Source organism: Tyto alba, unplaced genomic scaffold (genome assembly GCF_018691265.1).
Source record: "Tyto alba isolate M040663 unplaced genomic scaffold, T.alba_DEE_v4.0 Super-Scaffold_18, whole genome shotgun sequence".
NCBI lineage: Eukaryota > Metazoa > Chordata > Aves > Strigiformes > Tytonidae > Tyto > Tyto alba.
In genome coordinates this window covers 13,451,469-13,466,133 of record NW_024881280.1, presented here as the reverse complement: position 1 = coordinate 13,466,133, position 14,665 = coordinate 13,451,469, and the positions used below count along the sequence as shown (strand labels likewise).

The window sequence follows — 14,665 nt, the reverse complement described above, 5'->3', positions numbered from 1 at the left end:
CAGTCCTAAGACAGAAAACATAAAGAACCTGCTATAAGGTCACATTTTCAATGTTAATAGTGAAGTGGAAAAGCAGTCCTCAGAAACTGCACTAGAACTGTCCTCAACATCATGCTAAATCACTTCTGTTACACCTTGCATTTCAGCACTCCTTGCTTGCATACTTATTCTGGAGACACTGTATTACAGCCTAAGTCCAAGGAACTGTACAGTCGACCATACAGCAAACTTGAGACAGCAAGATATTTTTTGCTTTTAAAAGACAAATGCAAGTCAACAGGCATAAAAATGAGATATTCTCAATTACACTGAACACATCAAACTCCCACAACGCACTTGCATCTAAAAGTCTGGCAGCAAACGCAGACACAGTCACACCTGCACAGCAGCACATTAGAAGTCCAAATAAGGTTGAACATAATACACTACTCTCTATTGTCCTCTGAAGGAAGTAGAAGCAACAGACTCCTGTGCCTGTCAAAGAAGGGAATACAACCAACAGCTATGTCTAATAGGACAACCATTTTCCATTTGATAAGGAGTCAAAAAGAGAGGAGGACACCCAGAACCAAGCTTGGAATGAAACTGCAGAGGTTGATGCTATGGCAGAAACCACCTGGAGCCAAATCTCAAAATGAGGGCATGAAGCATAATCCAACACTTGCAATGTATCTCCAAAGAAGAAAACTAGGTATCCATAGGAAAGCAAATGAACTGCTCCAAGGTGAGAAGCTACCGCCCTTCTAGAACCCCAGTGTGTTATCACAGGAACACTGGGAGAGACAGAGAGCACAGAGTTATTTTCCTGATTGGGATTTACATGACTTTTTCCTGTAGATAGAAGTAACACGTGACTAACCCCTATGGGTATGTACTCCTCGTACAGACAGTCGCATATTGTGAGTGAGCCTGGCCCACTTAACCCTGACAAACGCGCTCATATTACAAACAGATGCAGGTTCTCCAGAGTAACCCGGCACTCCTGGCTCACACTCAGGGAAGCAGGTCTGCGCAACCGCCATTCCCTGTGAATGACACCAGCAGGTTACGTTTCTGTCCTGACTGCAAAGAAACACCAGGTAGTACCTCAGAGGGGCAGGACAGGGATGTGGGGGAGGCCAGGAATATATTGCTGGTTTCCTTTCTTTTTCCTAACAGAAGAGGCACAGCACCTTGCCTTGACTTCCAACATCCATCTTGCAAGGGATTCATGTCCACCACTCCTTTACAGCTTCCAGATCAGTCCTCTGGCTATTCAAGCAGCCACGTCCACACCACAGGAGGAAATAGCAGCTTCCAATTACAATACCACTGCTGTGAGGTCATCCCTGCTTCATCCCCATTACCCTAAAGCACACTGGTTACGAAAAGAAAAAAGCATACCCCCAAACACCTGTCATAAATTACCACCATACTAAATTAAAAAAAAAAAAAAAAAAAAGAAAAAGGGAGAGTCATCTATTTTGTGAAATAAAATCGGTTCTTCTAATGCCTTCTCATACAAGTATGATGACACAACTAGTAAGTCTACCAGACGTGACCTGACCCCAGAACAGCCACTCAGAAATGTCTCTAGAAGCTTGCCAGCTTTGTGGAAGCACCTGCTCAGGTGAGACAGTGACCTTCACAACGTATGTATCCAATGTGGTACTATACTTGTACCATGTTAACCACCCCCTCATCAGCCACTGAAAAGCACAGTGCGAACACACAGAAATGACTCTACAGTAAATCAGTTAAGATGCAATGGGGCTCATTAGCTACAGCTCAGTGTCTATCATATCTCACATATATCCCATGGTCTAAGTATCCAAATTACTCCAATAGTCACTTTACTCCAGGATTAAACTGACTAATGCATTTGTATTTTCAAGATAGCTTTGCTTGGAAAATGTTTCTGTCCTGTCAATGTTTCCTGTGTGTTAAATCAGAACAATACTTTTATAACAGCAGTCAGTGCTTACTACTGTGGAACATCTGAAACAAATTATAACCCTGCAGTTTGACAATTAGATTAGCATGAATATGTACTTCTAAAATATTTTAAATACTCATAAAACAATTTTTTTTAAAAGTGAGGAATGCTGTTTGGATATTTGACATAATTAGTAGTACAAATCAAATGAAGTTATCTAATCCACATTACACTATACCGAAGCATTCATACAGTATATCCAGCTCTGCCGTGATTGATAACCTCCAAAACATTACTTTAGCCAACGTGGTTACACCAGCTTTTAAAAAGTCAGCATGAAATAACATGAAAGTGGCCATCAGCTGGACAGTTACCTGGGCCAGATTGAAGCAGTCTAGATTACTCATTAGCTGATAATTTCCTCATGATCTCTGTTATAAAGCAGTCACAGGAAATGCCAAATCCATAACATAATTCATATGTGGGAGAAGAATAATCCATCTCCAGAGTAGATAGCTTTAAGTAACTAAGTATTATCCTTGGTTTTATTCTGCTTTGGCAGTATATTTAGGAGCTATTTTCTTTAAAGAGATGATCTAGTACAGACTAGACTAAGTCAAACACCTCTGTGCAACATCATTAACTGCTAAGTATTTTACACAGATAAAAAAAGGCAATCTGCAAGCTTGGTGTTGAAGTCCAAAAAAATTAAATAAGCTTTCTATGTAAAGCGAGGGAGCAAACATCAGGTCAACAGGAAGACTGGTACAATTTTACAGAAGTTGAAGTTTTCCATCTCCTGACCACAAGCACCGAGTGTGGCTGATAGTTTTAAGCCTTTGTATACCAATGATCACCAAAGGTTATGTTTTCTGTGCTTCTACTTTAGCTTACTAACTGTGAAAGAACAGCTGCTGTTAAAATACTGCACATTTCTATAACCTTAGTCATCTGCCCATCATGTTTTCCCAACTGACAGAGACTACTTCACTTACATTTACCTCACACAGCTCTGAGGATGCCAAAACACAGTGTATATTTACTAGCTTCCCTCGAGTAAAGAGAGAAGTTTTGGACCACAGATCGAATGAGTTTCAACCTAGAAATCACACTGAAGTTGGGTAAATTACAGATGCGTTTAAAGTCACAAACCATGGGTATGTTAGTTCCCTGTTTCCATAACCAGTTTGGATTCAGATGAAGAAAATCCTGAGCTCACCTCCTTATCCTGAAACAGTAATTTGTAAAGGTGGATTTTATACACATTTTAAAAATGAGTAAGCACCTCTTGGATGACTTCACCATCCTACTAGAAAATAACTCAAAATAAAACATGGGAAGAGACAAAAAAAAAAAAACATTGCATTTTATTTTTTTTCTTTCTCTCACAGTTTAATCTACTGAAAAATAATTTACTCTGGATAATTTTTAACTGTGTAAATTAAACAGAAACCAGACCTTGGATATATTTTGTTCGTTCTACGCAGAATTCACATCTTCCTTCTAAGGTACTGTGATTCAGTGTATACTTACAAATGCTGTGAAAAAGTTCGTAACTTTACAACAGACTTAAGATAATGTACATTTTAATGTAAAACAAATTGTGTAAATTTTTTTACACAGAGCAAGCATTTTCCCAATATTTTTTATTTTTTAAAATGCACGTTTCTTGAAGCATCACATCAAGTTTGCACAGCTTGAGGATGTTCATTCTATGAAAACACCTCTTTAGTGTGTATAATACCATACATAGTTGAAAAGTAGCGTAAGTTCCTAGTACGATTCATTTTTCAAGACAAATTTTATCTTCCTATCCTAGCACCTTATGACTATTTCTGTAAAAAAGAGCTCCCAAGAACAACTTCAGTGTGACATTCCCCTCAAATCAGTAAGAAATAAAGGCTGTCTCCTTGTAACTAGGAGATCAAAAGACTATTTGATGTCTTCACATTACTGGGAATCATTTTGTGACACAGACCCTCCTAGAAGCAGTGATTGGTGGGACAATCAAACATGCTTTTTTACTCTCCACAAGGCAAGGTATTTCTATCTACTTCAGCTCTTGCTATCCACTGCAGTATGCAGACTGTACACTCTTTAACAATATTATGTTCAAGCATAAATGTCTAACATAAGCAGACTTTGGGCCCTCCATATACTTTTAAGACAGAGTGAGTTGAAAGCCACACTGAGATGGCATGTTATCTTTGTAAATGGACACATAAGCTCCATCAATGCCTATTTCCCCGATTGCTGCATTCTGAAGTTCATGTCCTCAAAAAACATTTGGCAATCTTTTTTTAAATAGTTGCTGAACCTTCTACCTGAGACTACAGCACTAGTCACCCTGATAGACTGCAACTTCACATCTTCTGCAGAGAAAAGGTCCATCTTCTTCTCTGAGTGTGCTTCTAAGGCTCCCTCCACCCATGTCTAACTTAAGTTCTGCTGCTTTTCTGAGGCCAGGTATGTCCAAGTGTTAGTAAAGTGAACAAAGAAGCCAATGAAAATTCCTTCTTGGAGACAAAACCAATTGGATTTGTCCAGATTTTCTCTCATATCTCAGTAGGTTACTTCATGGTAGGACTAAACCCAAAATTTAGGTTTAGCATAAAAATAAGCCAAACACAACAGGACAGTACAAATTAAAGTTGCCATACCTCAAGACCTTGTAATTCAATTCCATCTTCTGTATCTTTCAATAGTTCAATTAGTCTTTTCCTTTCTCCCTCAAGCATAACAACCTGGTTTCCTGAATCCTTTACTAGCTGAAATATTTACAAAAAGGAAAAATAAACAAACTTTAGAACTCCATTAGCTCAAACAGGACCAAAACAAAGTTTTTAAACTCTGTGAAATTAACATCCAAATCTTGCTTATTGCCATAATACAAATTATCACTGTGACAGAAAAATCTAGCAGCCTGCATATAACAAACTGATGATCTTATAGCAGCCTTTGACATGGTGGGGGTCAGGGGCGGCAGATACTTTTAATTGGATGAAAGATCGTTGCAGCTATTAGGTCTTCACAGAGGGGAAAAAAAAAAAAGCATGAAAATGAAGGCATCTGTTTTCTGACAGAAAGAAGTCTTCTGTAAATAAGGGTCCTATGCAGGCTATATATGAATAACCTGCATACCACAGATGTCCTTATCTATGCATAAGAATATCTTCCTTTAACTTAATAGTAAATAAATTTAAAGGAAGTCTTAGGAAATATTTGCTCTCAAAACAAGCTATATCCAGGCAGAAACAGAATAATTCAGTTTCCAGTACTCTTAGCAAATACATAGAAGCAGTATTATCCCCACCAATATGAGCATCCAAGATGAGAACTATCTCATACAGCACTCTGCCATAAACAACATTCTTTAACAGCAATTTTTTTTTAATTTATGCCTGATTAACTTTTAATGTTCCTTATAAAGAAGCCCAAACTGTCTCCAGAAATATTTATATACTATTTTTAGTTAACATTTAACAAAATGGTAATGATTTTATACTTTAATGCTTACCTCAATGTTCTTCTTAATGAAATTCTGACTTTTTTTACTTTTGCTATGTGTTTCTTCTGCTTGATTAAGAAATTCATTTGTTTCTAGTTCACTTGGATAATCTGAAGTTTGAGGAAGAAAAATTTTCTGATTCAGTGAGAGCTGTAATAACAGCAATCCCATTTATATTTTTAACAAACATATAAAGTGGATAGACAAACTTTTTATATGCTGTTTTCATTATTTATATAAACTGTATTATTATTTTTGAAACATAACTGTTGTCAAAATCTGAACTAATTTTTAAGCTTTTATTATATGAGATCATTCAATGTTGTGAAGCCTAAAATACTTTCGGATTTCTGACCTCAAAAATGTTAAACATGGCGGCTTTAAAAGCCACGGCATTCCTTCGAACCCTATCATTGTCTCAGTTTTATCATCAGTACAAAACCAGACAATAATTTTTTTTTAAAACCACAGAACTATTTGGAGACATATCGAGTACATTTTTTTAAATAAAACAGCTGAAGAACAGATGATATAGTTGATATTATTATAACACAGCTTATAAAACGCATTTTGCTTAAAAATAAAACTCATCATAGAGCTGTGAAGCTATTAAACAGCCACATGGTATTCTGACAACATCACACATATGGTTTTTTCCAACAATGGGTTTCTACCCATCATACCAAAATGGGCACGTATTCTGTTTTTCAGATACTTTTACAGTTTTAAAACAGCAATTCCTTTATGAACAGCAAATATTTATCACATTAAATAACAAGTATAAGCAAATAGAACCAACTTCTAAGTCTCAAAAACTACTTCAAAAGTAGGCATGGCACTTTTTGCTTTTTTGGAAAGTAGGTATTTGAAAAATAGGTGGGCTATTTTCTTGTAAAAAAACCCAATTTAACATGTTAGATGATAGGCTATGGGAGTTTACATGGAAGTAACTCTTTTTCCAAGAGAGTAGACTGAAAGCAAACTGATTGAAACCAAAGATTTCGTGCATCCTTTTACACACTATGGACAAAAAAAGGTGTAACATTCTCATTAATCAGACTTACTCTCACAGTGCAAGTAAACCTTAAAGGACTGAGGTGTTGAAACTGACCAAGAAAACTCTGTCACAGTTCAAATGCACAACTGTTAACTGAAAGCATCCCAAACTATATTTAACATTAACTTGAATCTATCAAGGAACTGGATCATAGAAGAATCTACCAATCAATACAAACATGACAAGTTGTATCCTGAAATGAGCAAAACACACCAAACACCAAAATAACATGCAACATATATGAAACATTACTTTTAAGCTAGATCTTTCTCTAACTGTAAAATAAGCGCTTTTGAGAGAGCGCTATCATACGGAACATTCAAGTAAAGAAGGGACAGACATGGATCACTGTGGCAAAGAATACACAAAAAATCACCATGGGTAAGTAAAAGAGAGACTGCAACTTAACAAATTTTGCATACGCATTTTCATAGTGTCCTGGGTTTGAGTGAGATTTGGTATAAATTTCAAAGATTTGGAAGAAATCTTGATGAGACTGATAAAGTAATATTATAAAACTAATACACATATTCTTTACAAGTTAAGTTCCTCTTGTTCAGCGTCTGCCTTTATGACAACTTTTACACAGAAATCGAAGAGCAACCAAAACAGTCAGTCTTAGCTGTTCAGAAACTGTATCAACTGCCTCCAGCAGAAATAATAAAAGTCATTTACATAATTTATTGTCCATAAATTGTAAGTGATCTCTATTTCATGTGTTCAAAAACTAGGAGAATGTAGAACATCTCAAAATAGCGCAAGCAACAGCAACTCCCAACCATGCCTGTACTGGGACCTCCAGAAGACACTGCTGTCCTGAATACTGGTAATGAAACCTGCCATTGCTATTCAAGGACACTCCAGCACAACTCAGAAACTGTGAAGGTGGAAGCTGAGGGTCAAGCTTCTTCTTAAGGGAGGAATGAAGACACATGGTAGGATGACAGAGAAATCAAAAGCATAGCACTGTTCCAACCCAGCGCGAAGAAACATTTAATAACACAAAGTCACATACTGCTGGCCTAAGACAAATGGTAAGGGAGCTGAAGCCTAGATTTAAAATTAAAACATGCAGTCAGATTCTAACAAGTGCAGAGATTCTGCTGCTATCAATGGTTCAACCTCAAGGAACATCTGTTTATTATGCCCTTGTCATCTCAGCCAGTCACCAGGAAGATGGATTCCTTCTGTTTACATAGAATGGTAGATGACAAAGAAATAAACAATTGCAGCTGCTAGAAATGGCAGCTAAAGCTATTCTTCTTATGTCACAACACGTGAGAAGTTACTCAACCATAAAAATTTGAATTTCAAATAGGGAAAGAACAGAGGCACAAAAGCACAATTCCATTTGTTTTGAAGTGTGGACACACTACACTGCTACTAGCATCTGAAACCTCTATAAGTGCACGTAAACAAATGATGTCTAAAAGAATCAGCACAGACGTTTGATTTTTGCCAGAAAGTACTTAATCCATAAAAGCAATGCAGGCTTTACAATAATCAGCATAACAAAATATAAAAGGTGTTGTCCAAAGATTTACGTTTGTTACATCTATACAATTTCCCCTGAAGACAAAAAAAAATAAAGAAATTGTATACAGCACCACTCATTTTTGGATGGTTTCTTGACTGTAAGCCTATTAATGAAAGTTACAGTACCCTAGAATAACAGCAAAGATAAGTTTTTAAAGAATTACCATGAAGAACCAATCATACATTTTACAATTAATCAGTTACACCTCATTATTTTGCAAAGAAAGAAAAAAAAACTTTTATAAACCCTTCTTGAGTAACATGTTTTAGATAAGTCACAAACAAAATTATTCTATCATTTGTAAACAAAATATCAACTGTTGCCATTCCACTAAGCAACGTTGCTTTTTCTGATTTCATTGGCTTAGCCACAAAGGCCAAGTCTTCATTACCCGCCCATTGTACATGTTATTTTGTCATATCTAGAAGTACAAACTATACAATTAATAAAGCTTACCTTGATTATGGTGGGGTTTATAGCAAGCATAATCTTCTGGATTAATTTGTGTATGAAATACTGAAGTACATATTTCATCTTCTTTTGCATGGGAGGGATCTGCAAGGAATTTTTTCAATAAAATTTAATTGAAAAGTATTTAAGGAAGATCTAGTTTCATGTGTATCATACTGTAAGACCTCACACGTGAAAATTGAATAAAATTTACTTAGATAAATGACATAACCTCCATGTTTCTCAATAAATAAAGGAGGGGGGAAAGTGTAAGGGGTGTCTCATAAATAATTGTGCTGTTTCATATGGTTGTGTTTCGTTTTTAACAACTACTGCTCATACAGAACAAATAATTACATTCTACAAGATGCAGGCCAAGGTCTTAAAGCTCAAAAGCCTCTGCAGGCACCATGTGGCAAGTCATCTAGAACTCTGAATGAAAATAAAGTATCCAGGTCTTCACAGCTGGTGTCTGCCTGTGCGTGAATTATTAGACATTCAAGTGGCTTAGGTCAGGGGTACAGTCTAGAAAAAAAGGGATCAAACATCCTAGCATGCAGGAGTTGTTTCAATTACTCAAGAAAAAAATTCCATCCTGGTATTGACATATATCAAGTAGAAGTATAAATTAGAGCACTAACTTGCAGTCTATACCCTCAGCACTTACAAAAAAGGACTCATATTGCAAAGAACCATATATATCACACATGAAAAATGTGTTTTTCACAATGAAAAAAAAAAGCAACCAACATCCTGTAATAATGCAGTTTAATGGACTCAACAGAAAGAATGACTTTGTTACACAGAGCACAGGGGAATAAATTTAAGGCCGTTGAATTAACTCCTGATTTACATTTCAGCCATGAGTGTGTCAGATGGAATTTTTGTGCCTGAGAGGATGGGACACACAAGTTATTAATGATTTTGTACTCGGAACTTGTGTTTCATTTCATAGCCATATTAAAAGCTATAATTAAATAGCTCTCCTATATAATTTATTTAATAAAGCTCTTTATCAAATTCAAGCTCTGAAAAGCAAAATATACTAATTGCTTTCCATTCCAGTATAAACCAGGGCACTCATTTAAATAAGTTAATAAATAAGACCTGAAAAGTAAGGCACTAGCATGTCACAGAAAACTCAAGATAAAGATCAAGCTGGAGTTAAAATATAAATCTAAACTATGCAGAGTCTTACCAGTATGGTATACATATAATACACATGATCACTACAGCAAGGAGTTACCTCTGAAATAAGAGGACTGAAGCATGGAGTTCATTAGCAACCATATAGTCTTACTTGCCTACTGTTTTTTTACTATCTCCTGACATCTACTGGAGACTTTTCAAATTTCACCTGTATCAAATTCTGTGTTCTTCCCTTAATAGCCCAAACTTTAGCATCGAGATAAAACCAGGTTACCTTGTAATAATAAGTTTTGTACTTCCAATATTCAAGCTGAGATTTTTGCTTAACAACAACCAGACCTCAAGTCCTTGTTCTCTGCCCAACAGGAAACAGCAGGATGCACCACAATTCTGTTTCCTTTCAACCAAGGTATACAGTTAAATCACCGAGACAGAGTACTCAAACAGAGAATTTTTTAAAACCACTCTCGAGCAGTTCTTACATGGTATACTGACATATTCAGTCTTGTTTTGTTCCCCCTGGCCCTCCCAGTAGACACCATGAACAGAATGCCTACAGTTTGTTCCAGTGTCTCACCTAGTAAGAATCCAGCTACAGAAAGAAAAATTACATTTTAAAAGACTCAATATTTTCTTTTTCCAGGTCCCTGCAAGCACACACATCCTCTGTGCATTCCTGAAGAAAGCTACCAATACTTCAGAACATGATTCAGCCACTTTCTTTAGAACTCCAATGGAATTGTGTCCTTATGACTCAGTAAAAAAACATTTCTAAATAGTTTTTCAACTTTTCTTTTCCTATTAGTTTTACATTATTGTTATTTACTATACTTTTGATCATAGTTAGTCTTTTTCTGTTAGGTATCACATTCCACATTTCTCTGTTATCATTAACTATTTGTTTACCTTTCCTGTTAAAGAACTCAGTCCTTCATTAGTCATTTGTCTACTTCTAATACAGCTATAGACTTTGGTGCTTTGAATGCTACTTAAGATGGACGTGATTTTTCCTGAAAGACTAAAATGCAAACATTTAATCTTATTGGTGTGTTCATTTCCACTTTGAATATTTTTGTCTTCATTGTCATATGATGATGAAATTCCGAAATTATCAGACTTAGTGTTTTTTTCTTCCTGAGAATAGTCTGCTAGCATCTTTAACACAGTTTCATTTTTTTAAACTTCCATCTATCATAAATCTTCTTCCCCAGATTTCCCATGAAAGCAGCCAATTAGAAAAACTAAGTTCATGTTTCATATTCATGCCTCTTCCTTAGAATCACACTCTGTATTATCTGATGATCCCTTTTACTCAAATTTTCTCTCACATTCAGAATATTAAATTATTTTAGAAGTTAATTAAATGTAACATAATCAGTATCAAATGTCATGTAAGTGACCCATACTCCCTTTGGTCTATTTTCCAAGACCTGGGCTGTGCATGCATCTTCCTGTATTGTTTTCCGACACATAACTCAGTATCATAATTTGGTCCCATTCTTTTGGTCCTTCTGTTAACAATTCATAAAGAGGCTCAGGATTTCCCTCCCTCTGGACCTGTCATGGTATGAGATCCTTACTATGGCATTGCCATTGTCTCCTTCTCACTCTTTCTCCCACTCCCACATGAAAATTTGTTCCAAGATACATGTGTGGCAGGGCCCACATCTCTAGAGCTTCTAAGTAACATTTTTAGGCCTAATATTTTTTTAACTGCCTACCCTTCCTGCACCAAGTATTCCAGCCTGGCAAACTCTCTAAGACCACCAGTAACTACACATCAGTAACTTCATCATGTTGTTTGTTTACCAAAGAGATTTTTAATTCCTTGCTTATTGCCCAGATGTTCCAAAATGATAAAGACATCCAGCTTTCTCAGCAGGCTTCCATTCTGTTTTCCCTATGCCTGCTATCGTTAATTTACCAATGTTATCAGTCAGGCATCATTTCTGAAATCATCTGTGTTTGCCATCAATTTGAAAAATGGAAGCTTTATCTATCCTGTTTTTATATCCTTCCAGAGTAACTAGTTCTTTGAAAAAATGCAGTTTCTATAAACAAAATTAATGTTAAAGTACAACTTACACATTTCTAATAATACAAAAATTATTTCAGTTAATTTTTAAAATAGTCCCTTTATGTACTTTCACATGCAAATATTATTTCATTGTATAGGTTTGAAAGCTTTATTTTTATGGTATCCAACAAAAATATTAATCAAAACACAGGAAAATTATATCAGGGTATTTGCTTCTCTTTCTTACTTACCAGATGTCTCCTGACATGATGAGATCAAAGCTAAAAAAAGTTTTGTGTTTTCTACCTCCTCGTGGCTTCCAGTGGTTCTGATAGACTATTCAAAAGAAATAAAGCATAAATATACAAGTACATACATATATTTACTTTAAAGTAAAGACTCTAAAGCACAATATATTGTCCGCTTATCAGATCTAAAGAACTTCAGACCCTTTTAAAAATTCCTTGTTTGGTGGCAACACCTGCTTACCACTTTATTTTCTTATTGTGGCTATCTGAACATCTCCTAAAGTTATGATAAAGGCATGGTGGAACTTTGAAGTCTCTGGTATATATTATGTCTTACATGGAGACACATTTCACAAGACAAAGTAGTTCTGTAATGTATCTGGCTCTGAATCCAAATCCATTGAAATTCTGAGATGCAGTCAAACCAACTGCAGTCATGTCTTTTTAGCAGCTGACATTTGTATTCATGCAACTTATAAAATACTTCACCTCAGAGGTTCTCATGTTTCAAGGCTTAAAGTGACATTTAACAACTAGAGACCAGGTCAGGAATAATGTGAAGGAATTTGTGCTGTAGCATTCTTATACCTTCCTCAGGGGGCATCTCTAATTTCTTCATTAATAGACAGTACTGAAATAAATGGGCCTAAGAACAGTCGCACTAGAGCAGAATAAATGCTCTTTGGTCTGGGTTCACAGATATTGGCTCTTGTCATGCTTTATCATACCTGCAAGTAGCGAGCTCAAGCATAAGACTACGCTGGTAAAGCACACCTAGACAGCTGTGTATTTGGCTATTGGTCGTATCAATTTTTAAGGAACATGGCCTTCTTTCAAAACCTGCCTAGCCAATATATATTAAAATCTATTCAAAGTTACTTTTTAAGACCCATTTCTTCACTTTAATCAGCCAACTGTGAGTTATTTAATAAAGCAATGAGTCTGTAAAATACGGTAATTCTGTAAGACAGTCATCTAAGATATACTATTTAGAAAATATGCAGAACACTTCTAACCTGAAGTTCTTCCCAGAGCTTTGCCCTTATTTCTTTGCCTTGTTTTTTAATTGCTTTCTCCTTAAAATGTTTTTTTGCCAGTATTGTGTCAAATTTATTCATTCTCTTTATAGCTTTTTGAATCTGAGGATCTACATTTGTTTCTTCAGAACATTCCAAGTTGGAAGAGATTGCTGTAGAATATATTTAATATTAGCATGAAGCATTTCAACTTTAAAAACAAACAAACAAACAAACAAAACCACCCACAACAAAAACAAACAAAAAAGCAGATCAAGTTATTTGATAATAACAATAGACAAGAGTACAGTTATTCTCAAGCATGTTAATTTCTAAACCTGTTTGTAGCAGGGAAAAATACGTCTTTGTAACAGAACGCTGAATCAAGCTCTGAGCTGTAGCAGTTGGATATGGGGTGTGGGGGAGGAAGAGCACCCCCATTTTGGGCAAGTGATTCAATTCAAATTCGTAATGGAAGAGTGACAAATCTCCACAGTATCAGCAAAAATCACAGACAAAATAAACTTAAAAATAAAAAACAATTTCTTCAGCCTGACTAGTAGAATACATGTTGAAATGTCATTCATTAAAATGAGTAATTCTGGGGTTGAGAGGGACTCTGTAGTATCTCTACTTCTAAATGTTACAGAAATTTCAGCCTTGACTTATATCTCAGCTAAACCAGCTCCTGACACTGGTTCTAGAAAAATGCTGTTCTGAAAAACAGAAATAGTGAAACGTTATGAAAACTACCATTATTTAATTAAATAAGATTTTGGTATTGTCTCTATTTTTCCTAAACATCCAGCTTACAATTTCAATTTCTGATCACTTTTAGCTTTTCCCCTTCCTATAGCATCCTCATGCTCTGCCCTTTTTTTTTGGTCAAACTTAGTTTCAATAGCAATAGTAGAGGAAACACTTGCAGCATTGTCCTCTTCCCACAGACTTCCAAGTTTTGGAGTCCTGAAATATTTTTTATTTTTTAATCTTTTGAGGTCAAATGCTTTACACACCCATTGATCCCAAGTATTTACTGTGATGCACTGGTCTACTCTATGCCGTAAAAAGAGATGAGTGATGCAACAAGGGAAGAACTATAAAAAACAAACTGAGGTCCAGGGAATCCCCAAGGACAGAAGATTTAAAAAGAGCACTTATTTCAACTGGCCTGAACCCAGCAGATGGATCTGAACCTAAAACCACTGAGTGAAGCTTTGAAGTTGAGTTCTATCCAGTCTCTGTTCTGCAGAAGTGAATATGATGTTAGATGACCAGCACTAGATGCTGCACTAGAGAGAATCACCACTGGATTCTGCCTCATTAGATTGATCAAATCTATCTAAAACTCAAATATTATCAAATCATTAAAGGAAGTGAATATCCTTTTAAAAAATAATCTTTAAGTAAAGAATTCATCCAACCCTTTTTGAATATCACAATGCATATACATTTTCAGTTTGTAATATTTGCTTATAACTATGTAATATACACACAAATACACTATGGTCCCAAACTCTCCTAGAAGCACTAACAAGTAAAGGGGAAAAGAAAGAAAAGTTTTATTACACTGTTCACTTTATACACCTGAAAAGTAATACCTGCTTTTGCATTACTTAGTTTTCCTTGGGAATATTCATAGAATTTTGAAGTCTGTGTTTCAGTGCCAGCATCTCCAGAATCTGAATTAATGATACATCCTGAAAAATACAGGAAAAAGCATTTCACAGATATGAAATAAACTTTTAAAGATACTGTTTGAGATGTT

The 14,665-nt window shown here is 35.7% G+C and overlaps 1 protein-coding gene across 2 annotated transcripts in view; it reads right to left on the bottom strand.

Moving 5' to 3' along the window:
- FSIP1 (fibrous sheath interacting protein 1) overlaps positions 1-14,665 on the bottom strand; it is an 83,361-nt gene that overhangs the window by 65,083 nt on the left and 3,613 nt on the right. For both annotated transcript variants that reach the window (XM_032984572.2, XM_032984573.2), the window contains exons 4-9: positions 14,499-14,597; positions 12,898-13,070; positions 11,885-11,969; positions 8,474-8,572; positions 5,433-5,533; positions 4,576-4,683 (exon numbers count right to left, since the gene is read on the bottom strand). In XM_032984572.2, the coding sequence (XP_032840463.2) occupies positions 4,576-4,683; positions 5,433-5,533; positions 8,474-8,572; positions 11,885-11,969; positions 12,898-13,070; positions 14,499-14,597 (665 nt within the window). The remainder of the gene's footprint in view (positions 1-4,575; positions 4,684-5,432; positions 5,534-8,473; positions 8,573-11,884; positions 11,970-12,897; positions 13,071-14,498; positions 14,598-14,665) is intronic.